At 41.6% G+C, this 19,247-nt stretch overlaps 1 protein-coding gene across 1 annotated transcript in view; it reads left to right on the top strand.

Moving 5' to 3' along the window:
* The first annotated feature begins 4,205 nt into the window (after positions 1 to 4,205).
* LOC145415652 (glutamate receptor 1-like) overlaps positions 4,206 to 19,247 on the top strand; it is a 1,336,600-nt gene continuing 1,321,558 nt past the window's right edge. Inside the window, exons 1-2 of the mRNA XM_080284869.1 lie at positions 4,206 to 4,227; positions 5,185 to 5,312. Of these exons, the coding sequence (XP_080140995.1) occupies positions 4,206 to 4,227; positions 5,185 to 5,312 (150 nt within the window). The remainder of the gene's footprint in view (positions 4,228 to 5,184; positions 5,313 to 19,247) is intronic.

The raw sequence follows: 19,247 nt of genomic DNA, 5'->3' as shown, positions 1-19,247 counted from the left end.
AATTATTCTGCTTTACAAGAGAGGCAACTCAAAAGATTTTAGTAACTATCGACCCATTAGCTTATTACCAATTGTAACTCTTGACTCAGTTCCTTACGAACATAATAACAATAAATTTGGAAGAAAAACAACCTCAAGTACAGGCAGGATTCCTCAGTGGGTATTGACTACTGATCATGTACAAATAGTGAATCAGAAATTCTAGAAAACTACAAAATATAATAAACCGACATGCTTAGGTTTGGTTGACTACGAAATAGCTTCCAACTCAGTGGAGCACATACCAATTACAAATTCACTGAGGGGAAATGGAGTAAATGGGAACATTGTAAAACTGCTCGAAAACAGATATAAGGAGGGAACTGCTACAGTTAAATTACATAAAGACTTAGTAAAAATTTAGATTGAGAAGGACGTGCGTCAGAGAGATACAGTTTCACCAAAATTATTTACAGCAAGCCTTGAAAGAATTTTCAGAAAGAAGGACTGGGAGAAGAAATAGAGAAAACACAGAAGAAAAGCTTAACCATTTAAGATTTGCAGATAACTTTGTCCTAATCTCAGAAACAGCAGACACTGCAAGAAATAAAATGACCTGAACAGAGAAAGCCTCAAAGTAGGGCTAAGGACGAACCGGAGTAAAACTATTGTTTAATCCACAAACACCAAAGAGCGCCGTCAGAATAAGCAAAGAAATTCTTGAAGAAATCGAGGAATACAATTACTTGAGGCAAATACTAAAATTAACGAAATATCATGATAGCGAAATAAAAAGACACATAACAATTTATTGGAAAGCTTTCGGTAAACATAGAGACATTATGAAAAGTAGCTTGCCAGTTTGTGTGAAACGAAAAGTATATAAAGAAAGTTTAGTTCCAGCTATGACGCTCGGGTGATGGAGCCAGAGGCTGACAGACTGATAAGAGATTGTATGGAAAATAGAGATTAATCTATTTGCAGGAAAACGTGGCAAAGACTGGCTCAGTCAAGGAATCCGTGGAAAAGGTTGGGGAGGCCTTTGTTCAGCAGTGGACTTGTAATGACGATGATGATGATATACATACATACATAAATTATATATATATATATATATATATATATATATATATATATATATATATATATATAACAGATATGGAGGTGGGCAGGCCATGTAGCAAAAATATACGGATAACCGATTCCTTACCACGGGTATCAGTTTCATTTTATTCTTGATATCATTAGAGTATTTTATTAAGTTTAGAATGATATTTTTCATAATGAAAAGGTTAATAATCATCTCAAGTTACTCATCCACTACAATTATATCTTTATTTACTCTATTCTGACTAGCAATAGGTGATGTTATGAAGTTTGGAAATTCTCTAAAGTAATATATATATATATATATATATATATATATATATATATATATATATATATATATATATATATATATATATATATATATATATTGTTACGTCCCAGTCCTCACACTGCCACAAGCTCCAACAGCAGTAGTAGAGTACAGGAAGGACGTTTCCCAGTGAGTTGTTCTTCCTATGGTCAGCCTTTTGGTGTGCAGTACACAAGATCAGCTGAGGCGAAAATAAACACTAGCTCCTTAAAGTTCAGTCTTTATTTTACAAATAGTTCTACTTAATGCTTTTCAACTTTAATGTTCTCACAAGCACTGAAGCTATACACACTTTACTAACTGCTATTTTTGCTTAACAACACTTCAAAGTTAGTACATTTAATGCTTGACACTTCACTGTTTTCTCAAGTTCCAATGATATACAAACTTCAGTAACCCGTCACTGTTTGCCACTGTTTTCACAAGTACCAAAAATATACAATCTTCACTGACACTGACACTGCACTACACCAAAACCGACTGCACTTCACTCAAACTGACTTGACACGCGACTAATCTCGTAATAATTTTGTTGTTATTGTTGTTGTGGCTTAATGGCCATCGCCACCAACGTGGGGCATTAGGCCAGCCAAAATAATGGAACAAAATGGATCCACTCCCTCACCGTGCACCACCGAAGATCTAAGGGGCCAGTCGAGGTGGGAGCATGTGATAAAATGCTCGAAGATCAGCTAGACGCACCTCCTCCCCCCTGACAATCAGCGAAGGTCTTATGTCCTCACACCGGTCGGCAGCTCGGAGCAGATCGTAAAGAGTGGTGTATGTCGTTTTTCTGAGCTGGTACGACCGGGTGTGAGCACTGAGAGCCAGAAGGTGTCTATAGGAGGCTATGTCTAGCCGATCCTTGAGGTCGATGATGGGAGGGCGAGATGGGGTGCCCTTCTCTGTCTGAGGAGGGGGGAATCACAAACTTTCTCCTTGGTCGAGGAGCCGGTCGACGCTCCTCGACCATGGAGGCTGTGTCAGTGGAGTCCCGCTCCCCCTCAGATATTGCTGGCGGATGGTGGACTTCCGCCGTGATCGTGGTATTCTTAGCACTGGTCGGGTCCGGATCCAGGCCCATATCCTTGGAAACAGTCCTTCGGTTGAGGGGGGCCTCCAGCCTAAGCCTCCTCCTTGGTGTTTGACGAGGGGCAGCAGATTGTGGCTGCAATCGTCGAGCCTGACGCTCCCGTCAGCTAGGGACAGAGTGTAAATCACGGGCAAAGCACTTGGGGATGATAAGCCTAGGCACCCCATTCTCCTCAAAGATCTTCGGGAGGAGAATGAGCAAAGCCCTGTTATTACCCCCAGAAAAAGCCTTCGCCATCGCGATACACATCTCCACAATGAGGTTCATCTGATCAGAACTCCCAGGATCCCTGGCTTGATGTCCCCAGGCCGTGAGGTGCCACCGTGCATGGGCAGAACCCTGCACAGCTACACCACCCGGCCCAGTAACATTCCGAGCCTCAGGACCCTTGGGGTTTCTAAACAGATTGAACTCCACCGATTCTCCATCACCTAGGGAGCATTGGAGGTGCCGTAGATTTGGTTTAAGTATCGCCTGGCGGTGCACAAAAACATCAACGCCAGATTCCTGGTGCTTGATGAATCCGTACCCCACCCGTACATTAAACCAAACCACGGTCCCCCGGATCTTCAGAGTTATAGGCGACTGTGGCTGGCTATATGCCCCCCTCAATGGGTCACAGGCAATGTTCGCATGTCTGTCTGCCATGGCTGCTCTCTGATCTCTCCCTCGTAATAATCTCTACCCCATTCTATATAAGCTTGCATTACTCTCGAAACTTCGTGTTTACTCTCAACGAGCAACAGCTGCCAACTTGTAAACAGCCCAAAACATGCCAGTGTTGTCTTACGTTACATAACACTTTAAATCATTTACCATACGAACTTAAATTACATAATTTAACAAGCAATCACTTAAATAAAACATTATAAAGGAAATGAGCATAAAAATAAATGAATGTTTCACTTACGAAATAACTACTTTCACAAACAACAGGCAAACTGGCAACTCTGGTGACTCGTACCGGAACTTACGGTAGGCTAAGAGAAACGTCTCGAAGGTACGAGACTACCTAACTGGCAAATCTCTCTTCACAACAAATATATATATATATATATATATATATATATATATATATATATATATACGGAGCCTCTGTGGTACAGTGGTAGAGTGTATATATTTATATAAATACTTAGCCTCCGTGGTACAGTGGTAGAGTGTGCGTTTCGTACACTGGTGAACCAGGGTTCGCGCCCCGCCATGGTAATAAACTTTGGGAGTGTTTACCCATCTACGTACTGCATTGGCAGACATAAGGGGTGCTGTGGTTGAACCAGTGTCGCTTATTATAAAGTATGCTTGCACCCAGTCGGCTTGCGGGGGCCGATTACACTTGGTTCACAGACTACACACACATCCAAAGCCAGTACAACACTGCAATTAAACTTACAAGCACTTCTCATCCTACATACAATCTATACCAGACAGCCTAAGCCACTTGGTACATACATTGCCCTTATCGTCCCCACTTCGGTCGGGATAGGCCGATCCTGCAGTGGATACTCAAACAGCTGATGATGATGATGATATATATATATATATACAGAGAGAGAGAGATGGATGGATAGACAACCTAATAGATAAACTTAGCGTAGCTGCTACAGTTTGTGGACTTCTGAGTCGGAAGTGTGCTGTCTGGTTGGATGTGGAAAGGAAACGGAAAAGAAGTTTTGTAAACAGGGAGAGGCTGACAAGGGGAAAAGTAGCTTGATGTGGGACTTGGGGGAAAGAGGTAGAGATTTTGTGGAGAAGTGTAAGAGGATTAGAGCATTCACGTTCACGTACATTATACTGTGACGAAATTTTTATTTTATTCTTGTTATCATTAGATTATATTGTTCTAGTTAGATGAGATTTTTCGTAATTATAGGGTTAAATGTACGTGTGAGCTTCATTTACCCATACAACACGAGCTCTTCCTCGACTGCATGAAATTGCTTTTCGCCAGCAGAAATGTAGAAAAAAAGTACGTAGCTATATTTAAGGACTTAACCTGTGTCTGTAGTAAGATGTTGAACTGAGGAGGAAGGGTTGAAGGAAGGGGGGAGGGGAGGTGGATAGAAGGAGGAGAGATTCGGGGTGGAGGGGTGACGGAGATGTGGAGGGAAGGGGGTGTGGAGGGGGCAGGGGAGGTGTGGAGGAGGAAAATGAAGGTGTGGAGGGGGGAAGGAGAGGTATGGAAGGGGGAGAGGAGGGGAATGTAGGGGAGTTGAGGTAAGTGTAGAGAAGAGAGAGAGAGAGAGAGAGAGAGAGAGAGAAAGAGAGAGAGAGAGAGAGAGAGAGAGAGAGAGAGAGAGAGAGAGAGAGAGAGAGAGAGAGAGAGAGAGAGAGAGAAAGTAGGAATGTAGGGGGAGGGGAGAGAAGGGATGAGGTTGGAGGTGTGGAGGGAGAGGGGGTTGGAGTGAGATAGACAGATCAGGTATGAGAACTGTAATGTCGATTGTGTGTCTCGTCATTACTCATTTTTAACGCCAGCCATGAAGCTTATGTCTTGTACCAGTGCTGCCGTGTATTCGTTACTATTAAGCTTTTATTTTCTTTCACAAATTTAATCCTCTTTCTTGTGCTTTCACTATCTTTGCTTTTAGGTCTGTATTTCACCAAATATTTGATTTGAAATACGTCATGATGATGATGATAATGAAGAAAATCCTCTGTTTCTAATCTCTTTTCCTTTTTTTCCCCACAGTCTGTCGTCAGTTGTCGCGGCCTGTGTGGGCGATGGTAGGTTCGGTACAGCCTGATAGTTTCGATACTCTCCACTCTTACGCCAACACCTTCCAGATGCCATTCGTTACGCCATGGTTCCCAGAAAATGTGAGTACCACCATTACTTATTTAGTTCATTAATCACTTTATGTGTTTATATTTTGAGGAAAGTGATATGGGATGCGGTTGTGATAAGGAGGAGGAGGAGGAGGAGGAGCAGGAGCAGGAGCAGGAGCAGGAGCAGGAGCAGGAGATGGAGGGCCAAGACCAGAATGGGAGGGGAGAAGGATATGAAGGAAGAATGGGCAGAGAAGGAGGGGAGGGAGATGGAAGATTAGGAAGAATTTGACGTGTAAAGAAGAAATGAGATACACGAAAAGTAGATTAAGAGACCCACTTGGCCCATGGACCAAATGCCCAAAGACATAACTACACACACACACACACACACACACACACACACACACACACACACACACACACACACACACACACACACACACACACATTCACCCATCCTACTCATCCGTTTACCCACTGCTTTCCTCCACATCCCACCCTGCTCGCACACCCCACCCTAACCTGCTCACCCATCAATCAACCCACCACACCCAACCAGTCAACTATCCACCCGACCAACCCATCCCACCCACCCGCACACTCACCCACCCTGCCCTGGGAATATGTTCCGGTGGAAATGGGCCCAACATGGATACAAGGTCCAAGGGAGAGACAGGTTCATGGAAGAAAATAGACCCTTGTGCCGATTCCGTTTCTCTATGGAGGGAAAATAAATCCATGAAGTAAAATACGTTCAGGAAGGAAAACAGATACGTGGGGAAAATTGAGACATTGATCATGGGTCCATGATGGAAAAATAGGTTGATTATGAAAATAGGTATGTGGTGGAGAATTGGTCCACTGGGGTAAATAGGTCAATGTTATGTATAGGACTATGGAAGTACATAATTTCTCAGGAAAAATAGGTTCACATGGAAAATACGTTTATGAGGAAAAATGCATCCATGGGTAAAATAAGTCAATGGGGAATATAGATCCAAGGGGGGAAGCATGGGAATAATTTGTCAGTGCGGGAACAAGTCCTCCCTCAGACTCCTTCCCCTCCAGCCCCTTTCACCTCCTTTTACCCACAACACTTTCAGTCCCCTTGCCCCCCCAGCCCCTATCAGCCCATTCCCCCCTCAGTTCCCTCCTTCGCTATCTCCAGTCAGTCCCCTCCCCCATTCAGCTCCTTCAGCCCCTTCCCAACTCACCCTTCTTGTCCCTTCTGTCCCATTCCTTCTTCTGTCCTCCTCAGCCCCCTGCTCTCCCTGAGTCCCCTTCTGCTCTCTCTTAGCCTTCCAAATCTTCTGCCTTTCCTCAGCCCACTTCTGTCCTTCCTTATCCCTTTTCTATTCCCAGTCTGCGCTTCGCCAACTCTCTCTACCCCAGTCAACCAGCTTCTGCCCCTGTCTGCCTTTCCTCTCCTAGTCCCCTCAATTTACCTCTTATAGCTCCCTTCTCCCCTTCAGTTACCTTCCCCTTCAGCTTCCTCCTCTCTCTGCGTCTTTCAATCACTCATCTCAATTTAACCCCACTCCGCCATTTAAATGAACCTTTCCATCCCATCACCAAACGATTCCTTCACTGTATTTCACTTGCCTTTCCATCGCCCCTCTTTCTTATCCCCTCCAGTCCCTATTCCCCCTGTTCTCTACCACTTCCACAGTATCTCTCTTGTCTCGCCTCCATTACCACTTCTCAGTTGTCTATTCCCTTCTCCCTTCACCTCAAATTCCCTAACTTCCATCCTTAGATTCTTCTTAACCCTCTTTCACCCCCCTGTCACGCCCTCCCCTCTGTCACCATTATCTCAAATGCCTCCCATCCGATCCCTCCTCTACCCACTCTCATCACTGACCTTCCCTTTCCATCACCCCCCACAGTATTACTGGCCAAATAAGAGACGCCATCAAAATATATATTTAAGACAGCCTCTCGAGGTTGGATAAAATGTGACCACAATTAAATAGCCTGGTTGCCTGATTGTCCAACCACAACCACCTTATTATCCGACGTCTCTCTTGTTTACCGTCCGATGCAAGCATACGAAAAATATGAATATATGCGTGAATCCTATCTACCGTAGATACAGGAGATAAGTACTGAAACATGGATAGCATCATCATCATCATCATCAGCAGCAGCAGCAGCAGCAGCAGCAGAAGTAGTAGTAGTAGTAGTAGGAGTAATAGTAGTAGTAGTAGTAGTAGTAGTAGTAGTTGTAGTGGCAGCCCGAGGTTCATCTGAAGCACGAACCTGACAGACTGCAGGTTGAAGCTACCCTAACCCAGCAGTCCACCATCCACCTTTCGGGCAGTGGAGAGGGAGATGAGGGACGTTTGTATAACCGGGCAGAGGAGTTGCTTGTTTATATCAGCGCCACCATGTGGGGGTGTCTTTCTCCATTACCTGAAACTTGGATGAATCATTGGTACATTTTCATGAAAATATAAATGAAATGTATCTGAAATCCTTATACTACTGAGAATAAAACACATAAAATAGAAATTTTGGCATGAATAGGCATATCGGATTTTTTTTATGCAAGGAAAAAGGAACTAAAGGCCCAGGAGCAAGCAAACTGTTCCTTCCAAGAAAATAACAAAAACAGTTCAAAAGAGAGCCATATTCAAGTTCTGTTCATTTCGAGATGCCTGGACACACTGTGTTTGAGAGACTGGAGATTTAAGGAAGCAGGAAGTTCAGACAGAGGGAGACAGTTCCAGGCTTGACCTGTTGCATAAATGAGAAACTGGGAGTAATGGATAACTCTTGCATAAGAAAGCTGGACAGAAAAGGAATGAGAATTTGTTGTTAGACGGGTGCTACACGCCCGATGTAGAGGTGGAGGGATTCGAGCAGACAGTTCAGAAGAGCAGTGACCTTTGAAGTAGTGGCGACAAAAAAGAGATAAAGATGCAACACTGCAGCGAAGAGACAGAGGCTGAAGGGAGCCAGGAAGAGGAGGAGAGTTAGTGAGACGAAAAGCCTTTGACTCCACCATATGGAGAAGAGCTGTATGTTGGGAGCCTCCCTACACATCATGAGAGTTGTACTCGAAACAGGGGTGAATAAAACCCGTGTACAAAGTCAACAACTATGCAGGGGTAAAGAAGGTAGGGAGTCGGCTTAGCACACCTAATCTCTTGAAAGCAGATTTTACAAGAGATGTAATATGATCTTTCCAAGCTAAGTCCCGAGAGAATGAAACCCCAAGTATGTATAAGGATGATGCAGGATGAAGCTGGATATTTATTAACCCGCCGTATCCCGTTGACGTATATATACATCCACACGTTTTGTCACTGCCACTCCCGTTGACGTTTATAAATGCAAATCAATTGCAAGGTCCCCAATTTGCACAATTTTCAATTTTCGCGCGTGATTTTTGGGACGTATACATGGGACACCTTCCTCTACAAGATTCCAGGCAGGGACAATGCCTTACCCTACATGACCTCCTCCCCCTCACATGCCATTGTCTTGGCAATTCACCTTTACCAGAGTAAAGACATGTCATGCCATAGTATGAAAATCGGGGCCAGAGTGATTCCCCAATCGATGACAATGTGAAAGACAAAGTTTACATAGCATTAGAGGAAGAAACAGTCAGAAATGATGATCAGGTAATGTCGCCAAAAAAGGTCAGGTATGTTGATGTGTTTGGTGAGTGAAACAATGCTTATATTGCCTATATTACTGTGTGAAAACCAATATACCCTCGTACTACATATAAATTAGTACCAAATGAATAAATAAATACCATTTATAAGTGGTGTGGAATGGTTACCCTCCCATAGAACTCGTTTTCTTTCGAGCCAGCCTGTTTGAAAACCCAGTAAGGTAAGGAGTACAGCTACCTGCATTGAGTATTTTAAACCTCAGGTGAGCGATTTTTCCATGAATTTTCGATGTTTCTCACCAAAAGCGGAGGTTTGGGCCAAAATTTTTTTTTTCCAAAATTGGTCGGGACTGGGGGGGTCAGTGGTGGAAAAGTGATCGGGACGGGGTGTCTTAAACATTAGTGGATACTCCTGTGGAAGATTTTGTCAGGTTGATAGGTGTAAGAACTCAGTCTCTGATGTATCAAAAACAACAAGATTATTTTTACCCCAGTTAGAGATACGAGCCAAGTAAGACATTAGGTGTGTCATAGCCTCATCCTTTGTTTTTTGAAGTAGCTGCTGAGATGGACGTTGCGAGAACCGAATGGAAAGATGAAGGGTGGAATCATCAGCGTATGAGTGGATAGGGTTAGATGGGACAGACAGACAGTTACATAGGACTGAGTGCAAAATAGAGATAGGATGACTGTGAAGATAGGCTACTCATGATGACGGAGTTGACAGAAACATCAAGATATAAACCAGCGTTGTTGTTATTGGATGGACCTTGACAAAACAACTGGTAGATAGAGCGCTGTTGTTGGTTTTGCAGTCCTAGTCTCAGTTGAATGAGACCCCAGTGAACTACAGGAAACTGGCCTCTTCAGCTGGTTGGTCTCACAGATTTTTTTTTTTTTTTGAGGTTATGTTCATAAATTGTGTGTGTTGCACTAGTGTGGTACATGAGATTGTAACGAGATTTGATAGGCAGAGTTGTGTTGCAATGAGAGTATATTGGATTGCTTGTGAGCTGATACTTTTGTATTGTCTGTACTGTTTTTTGTTTTGTTTTTAAGCAAGGAAGAAGGAACTAAAGGCCGTGGGCCCACTATTATTGTTCCTTCCAAGAGAAAAACAAAATACAAGAGAGAAGCAAATTCAAGATCCAATCATTTTGAGATGCCTGGACACACTGCGTTTGAAAGATTGTAGATCATAGGAAGCAGGAGATAAAGATAGAGGGAGACAGTTCCAGAGTTGACCTGTTGCATAAATGAAGGACTGGGAGTAATGGTTAACTCTTGCATTAGAGAGCTGGACAGAAAAGGGATGAGAGTTAGCTGCTAGACGGGTGCTACGTGCCCATCGTAGAGGGGAGGAATGAATGCAGACAGTTCAGAGTAACAGTGACCATTGAAGTAGCGATAGAAAAGAGATAAAGATGCAACAGTGCGGTGAAGAGACAGAGGTTGAAGGGAGTCAGTAAGAGGAGGAGAGTCAATGAGACAAAAAGCCTTTGACTCCATCCTATTGAGAAGAGCTGTATGTGGGGAGCCTCCCCACACATGTATCAGGAAGGGTTGATAGCTATATCATAGTCTAGCTTGATGTACTTGTGTCTCTCTGGAGACAGATAGATAACCTGGAAAGACATGGATTTTAGATATGCAGTTAATATACGAGCGAACAGTAGAATACACACACACACACACACACACACACACACACACACACACACACACACACACACACACACACACGAGCGAGGGCGTTCGTGTGTGTTCTTACCTAATTGTTCTTACCTAATTGTATCTTTACAGGAATGAGTCAAGCTCGTACTGTCCCGTGTCTTAAACCATATTTATCGTACATATCCTTAAATTTGTGAATTGTTTTCGCACACACTATTTCATTCGGTAGTGCATTCCATTGATCAATTGCTCTCTTTGGGAAACTGAATTTCCTTACGTCTTTATCACCTCTCTTCTTATGCAATTTTTTGCAGTGTCCTCTTGCTGATGCTTCTCCATATGTTAAGTAATCACTTATGTCTATTTTCTCCTTTCCTGATATGCATTTATATAGCATTATCATGTCACCTCTTTTCCTTCTCTCCTGTAGTGTTGGTAGATTCTGTTTATTTAGTCTTTCTTCGTAGCATAGGTCCCTTAAGCTTGGTATCCATCTTGTAGCGGCCCTTTGAACTTTTTCAATCTTGTCTATGTGCTTTTTGAGATGAGTACTCCAGACACTGATGCATATTCCAGGGTTGGTCTAATGAATGATGTTGTTATCCTTCTTAGCATGTCTTCATTTATGTATGTGAATGCTACTCTCATATTTGCAAGCAGTGTATACATGTTCCGTACCTTCTCGCTGATGTGGTCAGCTGGAGATAGTCTGTTATTGATAATCACACCTAGGTTTTTCTCTCTTTCTGATGTGTATAGGGTTTTATTTCCTAACTTATAATCCCAATCAGGTCTTTTTCCACTTTTACCAAACTTGATTACATGACACTTGTCCACATTGAATTCCATTTGCCATGTACTACTCCATTTATGAAGTTTATTTAATTCTTCTTGTAGCTCCCTACAAGAGTCTGTGTTAGTAATTCTCCTTTGTATTTTTGCATCATCTGCAAACATATTCAGATAGCTCTCATTTCCAGTGTTACTGTATATATCATTTATATACACTAAAAACATGATTGGTGCCAGCACTGAACCCTGTGGTACTCCACTAGTCACTTCTTTCCATGATGAGTAGTTTCCTCTTAGTACTGTCCTCATTTCTCTTTTTATGAGAAAGTCTTGCATCCAACAAAACAGTTTGCCTCAAATTCCTCCTTGATGGTACAGTTTCCAAAAAAGTCTTTGGTGAGGTACTGTGTCAAAAGCTTTCTTGAAATCTAAATAGATACTGTCCACCCATCCTTCCCTTTCCTGGATTGTGTTTGTTACTCTGTCATAGTAGCTCAACAGATTAGTAACACATGATTTTCCTTTTCTGAAACCAAACTGTCTTTCTGTTATCATACTGTGTTCTTCTAGATGATTTACCCAAGTTTTTCTTATAAGTTTTTCTAATACCTTGCTTACAACACTGGTCAGTGATACTGGTCGGTAGTTGAGTAGATTTTGTCTATTTCCTTTCTTGAATAAGGGGACAATATTTGTTTTTTTTCCAAATATCAGGTAGTTTACCTTGACTCAAGGATTTCTTGAAAATTAAAAATAATGGTTTACATAACTCCTTTGCACATTCTCGTAATACCCAACATGAAATTTCATCAGGACCACTTGCTTTTCCTCTGTCTAATCTACTTAACTCTTCCTGTATTACTTTTTCTGCTATTTGTATATCTGGTAGTATGTGTGGACATGCGTGTTCCACATAGTCCCTCTCAAAATTTTTTTCTTCTGTAAAAACTAATTGGAAATTCTTATTTAGTGCTTCACAAATATCTTTCTCTTGTGTATAAGTGATTCCCTCGTCCGTAATGGATTGTATTATATCTTTTACTTTAGTTTTGCTTCTGATATAGCTGTGAAACAGCTTTGGTTGATCACTACTTTTATTTATTATATCCTCCTCAAACTGTTTTTGGGCTTCCCTCCTTATTCTTGTATAGTCGTTTCTTGCCTGTTTGTAATTATTATATGCCCTTTCACTATTGTGTCTTCTGTATCTATTCCACAACAAATCTCTTCTTTCTTTTGATTTTTTGCATTCTGTATTGAACCATTTCTGTATTTTCTTATCTGCTTCTTTGTGCTGTGGGATGTACTTCTGGACTCCTATTTCATAAAATTCACAAAATTTATTATATACAGCATTTAAATCTTGTCCTCTGAGCTCATTTTCCCAATCAACTTCTAAGAAATACTTCTTTAGGTCTTGATAATTTCCCTTTTTATAGTTTAGGCTCTTTTTGTAACTATCATTGCTGTTTACTATGTCATATACTATCCTGAAGTTATACTTTAGTACTGCATGATCGCTTTTGCCGAGTGGAGGGTGATATATTAAACTGTCAGTATCATTTTCTTGCCTTGTAAATATTAGATCTAGCACTGAAGGTACATCGTCCTCTTTTTCTGGTGGTTTCCCTCACATGTTGCGTTAAGAAAAACTCTTGTACGAGATCCAGGAGCTTTTGGTCCCAAAAGCTTTCTTGGCTATTTATATCTAGAGTATTCCAATTTATATTTGTATTGAAGTCCCCAGTTAGTATAATTCTTTCCGATCTTACACTCTGAATTGTACTCTCTGCCAGGTCCTCATATTCGTCTCTTTCCCATGTGTTTGATCTGGGTGGCATGTACAATTGGCTAAAATTACTTTACCTTCAGATGTGTCCATCTCTACTGCAATCAGTTCTGCTTGTGATGGTATATCTAGTTTTATTTCCTTGACTTTTAGATTTTTCTTAGTTAATATTATAATTCCTCCTCCTTTTTTTAAATATCTGTCTCTTCTCCATATATTGTATTTCTCTAAGTTTAGTATGTCATTTGATATCCTTGGTATTAATTTTGTTTCAGTTAGGCATATTATTTGTGGTTCATTTTCTCTGACATAATCATTCATCTCTAGTAATTTAGATACCATTCCATCCACATTTGAGTACATCAACTTTATCATCTTGTTTATATACTTGTCATGACATGGTTCTACTACCTTCCTCCTTTTTCTTCCATCCTGTTTGTGTACCACTTTCGTACCTGCAATCCTATTACTTTGTAAAAAAATTTCTTCTCCTCTTCTGATCTTCCCTCATTTTTTGTTTTTGGTTCCTCCCTTTTCTCTTTCAGTTATTCCAGTTCCTCTTGTGTTAGGCATCTTTTTATCCATACATTTTTGAACTCCTCTTTTTCCTTAAGATTTTTAACATTTTTTAGTATCTCTTCCACAGTGTTTACACTCTGGAAAGTCACCTTTAGAGGTCTTGTCTTGCTTTTCTCGTATTTCCCTAACCTTTTGTGTTCCTCTTTGTCTTTACTACAGGTTTCCTCTGATACTTCTTTCAGTAAGCTCATTACATTTGCCATCTCCTTTTTGTCTCTTGTGATCTTGTTTTTAATTTCTTCCTCTTCTATACCAGTGATTACTATTGATTTGTTTATCTCTATTGAATCTCGGACTAACTTTGGATTGGTTTGGATTATTCTTTTCACCTCCTTTTTAATGCTTTTTTCCTCCACCCTTGTTTCTAAGTCTTTCTTTACTTTCACCATTTCAGCATACGTGGTTTCTACATCATTTTTGTAGCTTTGCACAGCTTCATTCACTTGTGTTATCTTCTCCTCAATATCACTGCTCTGGTCAATAAGACTGCTAACTTGCCTAATTGTCTCTGTGTCATTTTTGAACTCTTCCATAACACTCTCGTGATTGACTACTGTACTTGCCATTTCACTCATTTTCTTCCTAAGTGTACTCAATTCCACTGTTAGTTCACTGATGGTTGTGTCTTTCTTATTGGCCTCCCTTCCTAGTTTTTATATTTCTTCCTTTTGCAAGTGCATCTGCTTCTTTATTTCATCAATTTCATTTTTGAAAGCCTTTTCTAGTTTGTTTACACGTTCAACCAGTCTATTGTGGGTCTCTACTTCAACCAGTTATTGGTAGAAATCATCATTTTGCTTTTTACCTTTATCCCTTTTCTTTTCCAAATTTGTTTTACTGAAGTATGTATCCATTTTGCAATACTTAAAGTGCAAAGCATGTACTTACAATCTCCTTGTTGTTGTAGTCTAAACAAACCTCAGCAATGACTCAGCATATTCTTTCGTCTTGGTTCTATTTCCTGTTTTTACAAGTCTTGTTTAAACTTATTATTTTTTTCCTTTTTATAATGAACACTCATTTAGTCTAACCTGGTACTGAGCTTGACTCATACAAAGATACTATTTAGGTAATGCCACTGGCCGTGATGATTTGGTACGGAGCGCCGGTGTCACACGTCCGCCTAGATTGAATCCCTGTGTGCGTGTGTGTGTGTGTGTGTGTGTGTGTGTGTGTAATTCACCGGGTCGGTCAGGATCACGTGATGGTTGTGACCATCAGCATTCTGCCCTCTCGGAAGAGAGCTGAGAGCTCATGTAGTCTGATCTAAGGGCAAAGCCTTGACCTTCATAAATGCACACACCCATCCTCTTGCTCAGTGGGAACTGTGACCACCTGCTTCATCAGTGACACTTTTCCCATCCTGAGCAAGGCGCAAACCCCTGTCTTAGCAGATACTATGCGAAGGCGTTACCACTGAGCCGGCGTGTGTGTGTGTGTGTGTGTGTGTGTGTGTGTGTGTGTGTGTGTGAACACAGTAACTCAAGATGTGTCTAACTGACTTGGATCTGACTTGGTGGAAGGACAGGAGGTCTTCTGCGTTCATTTTTAATATTTGGCAAAGCTAGTGTCACATTACAATTTCAACTGAAGCAGTTTTGATCTGATATAAACCAGACTTGATAGAAGTATTGAGGATCAGGCGAGAAGGAAAAAACTAGCTATAGAAAAATTAGTCAGAGGTCAAGGTCACTGGGCAGTGTCAAATTTTGATCCTTATAATGTATGTCTGTGAATGAGATAACTAAAACAATTTTGTTTTCACTGGAATAAACCTTGGTTGAAAGGTTGAATGTCGGTCAAAGGGTTGACCTATCATTTTTAGGAAATACAGTGCATGTAGCAAGGTCAGCCTAACCCATTCAGTCCGATGACATAAGTTTCATTTTTATTCTTGTTACCTCTCTATGATTTCATTCAATTTAGGACACTTTCCAAACTGGAGGGGTTAAGCAGAGTACACGTTAATGGCGACTGTCATCCACTCACTTGATGTAGTGCTGCCTTATTTTGTTCACCTTTATTACTCTTTTACTGTGTCAGCCCTCCTCTCCTCCTATATCTCCCGTCCTTTGTCACTTTTATTAGTCTTCCTTCCACATCGGGTGGCTTTACATTGAGTGGCAAACCTAAGAGTTTCTTTTAAACAAGGAAGCCAGTTACAACGTTGGATAGTAACCACATAATCAAATCAGTGAGTGATGTGAAGCCTACTGTGGTGCCCCTGTTAGCTGGATGGGAAGATGTAGATATGGCATCCAACCTGGAACCAAACCTCCACGCTCTTTCCTGCGCCTTGCTACGGCGAGGTGCTGTATGGTGAAAGGAACAGCTGTTCACTACGCGGGACGGCCCTGCAGGGATGGTTGTTTGCCCATGGTTGATTGGTCAGCTCGTCCAGATAGACCAGGGTTACTCAACAACAGCATCGCTATGTGAGGTCTATTCCAAGTCGAATGATGTTTGGAGGTATCAAGATTAAACAAAAATATATCATCAGACTGAAATCCTTAAGCATTTTTACCAGCCGCGATGGCAAGGCTGTCAGTGTTTTCAATTTGTGTGTGTGTGTGTGTGTGTGTGTGTGTGTGTGTGTGTGTGTGTGTGTGTGTCTTTTAGCACGATAACTTCGCAGCCACTACAGATATCATCATAAACTTTCACAGGTGTGTAGCTGGGATGAAAATATCCTCCAAGTATTGTTTTCAGTTTGTGTGTGTGTGTGTGTGTGTGTGTGAGTGTGTGTGTGTGTGTGTGTGTGTGTGTGTGTGTGTGCATCATAACTTCACAAACGCCCAAGGTATCATCACAAAATATTACAGGTTTGTAGTTAGGTGAAAATCTCCTACGAGTTCGAAATTGGTAAAAGTAGGTCAAGGGCAAGACCATATTTCGAGCCGCGCTAGATATGTATCGGCTTGCAGCTGGTGTGATTCCCTTCTTGGGGGGCATGTAGTCTGTATTCAATTCAGTTTACTGTTGACCAAACTTAGTATAAGGGTTTGAGATATGCATGGAAAGGGGACTCAGTCTGAAGAAAAACCAAAGGTCAAGGACACAGTAAGGTCAAACGTCAAGGTCACATGGAAAGGTCAACTTAACAGTTTTTATCCCGTTTCTGGTGAATCGGGTTTAAGGGTACGGCAAGGTTGAAGGGGTTCGAGTTTGAGAATAATCTATCAAAAGTCATTGTCACAGAATAAGATCAAAGTTTGAAACATGTGGAAACGTCTGTGAATAGGTATATAATTTTGATCTGACTTTGACCAAACACACTGGATATGCTGAGGGCCACCCAAGGAGGTTATCCTACTGTTCTCAGAATAGTAGGGCAAAGGTCAGTTTCACATGATATGTTCAACTACAACTGTTTTTTTTTTTTTTCTGATTTTGATCAAAATTGGTGAAAAGGTTAAGGTAACGGCAAGAGTGCATAATTCTGTTTTGAGAAAAGTCAGTCGAAGGTCAACGTCACAGACAAAGTCAAAGGGAAAACCCTACGACAATTGTATGACACTCACTGACTGCTCTTTGTTTCATTTTACTTTTATTAACACTAACTAAAAAGACAAACAAGAAGCCTTGGACAAGGACTGACCAAACGATGACGACTCAGGACCGGACAAAGGACTTGGTAATGGCAACATGGAATGTAAGAGATGCGAATGATGAGGTGAAAGAGAGAGAGATTGTCCAGGTGCTTGAGGGTGCAAAAGTGGATGTATGTGAAATAACTGAAACAAAATGGAGAGGAGAAAGTGTGAGAGAATGGTAGTATGGATGGGGTATATGTGCAGGAGTAGGTGAGAATGAGAGGGCAAAAGAGGGAGTATGTATAGTTGTGAGTAAAAGATGGAAGAAGAGCATAAGACAGTATGGATTACTTGGGTCAAGGATTGTGTGAGTAAGGTTGAAAGTTGGAACACAAATGTGGGCGATTGTGTGTGAATATGCGCCAACACAAGATCGTGCTAGAAGAGTGAGAGAAGAGTTCTGGACAAATGTAGAAGTGTGCATGGAAAAGTTTCGAAGGAATGAGAGAGTGTTTTTGATCGGTGATATGAATGGTAAAGTAGGGAATGTGAAGGTGGATGGAATAGTTGGTGAGTGGGGTGTGCCTGCTGAGATAGATGAGCATGGCAGTGCGTTAGTGGACATTTGTGCTGGGAGGGGGTTGGTGATAGCCAATAGCCTCTTCAGGCATAAAATGATCCACAGGTATACATGGTGTGTGATGAGAAGGGTGGGTGGTGAACTGAATGAAAGGAAGGCAATGATTGAGTATGTATGTGTGGATGAAAGGATGCGAAGATGTGTAATGGATGCAAGAGCTTATAGAGGTTGGGGGAGTGGACTTTCTGACCACTACTTGGTGGTGGCAAGAATTAGAATTCAAGTAAGATGGAGGAATAGAAGAAGGGAAAGATGAGAGGAAGGAGTAGTTGCAAGGAGAGTGGAAAGGTTACAAGAGGATGAGAAAAAGGCAGAGTATAAGAGAGAAGTGGAGGAACGATTGGGCAAATATGAATTGGAGCAGATGGGGGAGGTGGAAGGTGTGTGCAGGATATTTACAGAAGAAATATGTGCAGCATGTGATGTGGTGTGTGGGAGGAAGAAAAGACAGAGAGGGGTACAAGGAACAGCGTGGTGGACTAAAGAGGTGAGACAGGCTGTGGCACAAAAGAAGAAAGCATACAATGAATGGATGAGAAATAGGGGCGTGGAAGAAGTTGAGGGGCGGAAGGGAGAGTTATATGTAGAAAGAAAGAGAGAGGTGAAAAGATTAGTAAGAGAGAGTAAGAAGAGAGTGGATGAGAAATTTGGAAGGAATTTGAGTGTAAAGTGGAGGGACTGTAAGAAAATGTTCTGGAAAGAGGTGAAGAGAGTAAGACAGGGTGGAAGTGAGGTTAGCAGGGGAGTGAAAAATAAAAATGGTAGATTACTAGTGGAGAAGGGAGAAAAGGTGAGCAGATGGAGAGAACACTTTAAGGAATTGTTGAACATACAGGATGGATGTAATGCGAGTATAAGTGGCTGGGGAATGGGTGGGAGAAGGAGGGAGGTGAGAAGACAGGAAGAAATCAGTAGGACAGAAGTTGTGGAAGCAATGAAGAAAGTTAAATTGGGGAAAGCCCCAGGAATTGATGGAGTGTGTGGTGAAATGCTGAAGCATGGGGGAGAGATAGTAGTAGAATGGATGTGGAAGATGTGCAGATTGGCCTGGGAGGAAGGTAGAGTCCTGGAGGATTGGAAGTCAGGTATAATTATTCGCTTGTACAGAAGAAAAAGGGAAAAAGAAGTGTGTGGTAATCATAGGGGCATTTGTCTTCTTAGTATAATAGGAAAAGTGTATGGCAGGATACTTACTGACAGAGTTAGAGAAAGAACAGAGGAATTAGTTGGAGAAGAACAGGGAGGCTTTAGGAAGGGAAGAGGTTGTGTAGATCAGACATTTATTCTTAGATCTTTAGTGGAAAAGTTTCTAGAGAAGGGAAAGAAGTTGTATGCGGCTTTCATGGTCTTG

Source organism: Coenobita brevimanus, chromosome 103, assembly GCF_032717465.1.
Source record: "Coenobita brevimanus isolate Jiangsu-jjx chromosome 103, ASM3271746v2, whole genome shotgun sequence".
NCBI classification, from domain to species: domain Eukaryota; kingdom Metazoa; phylum Arthropoda; class Malacostraca; order Decapoda; family Coenobitidae; genus Coenobita; species Coenobita brevimanus.
This window is presented reverse-complemented; position numbering and strand designations above follow the sequence as displayed.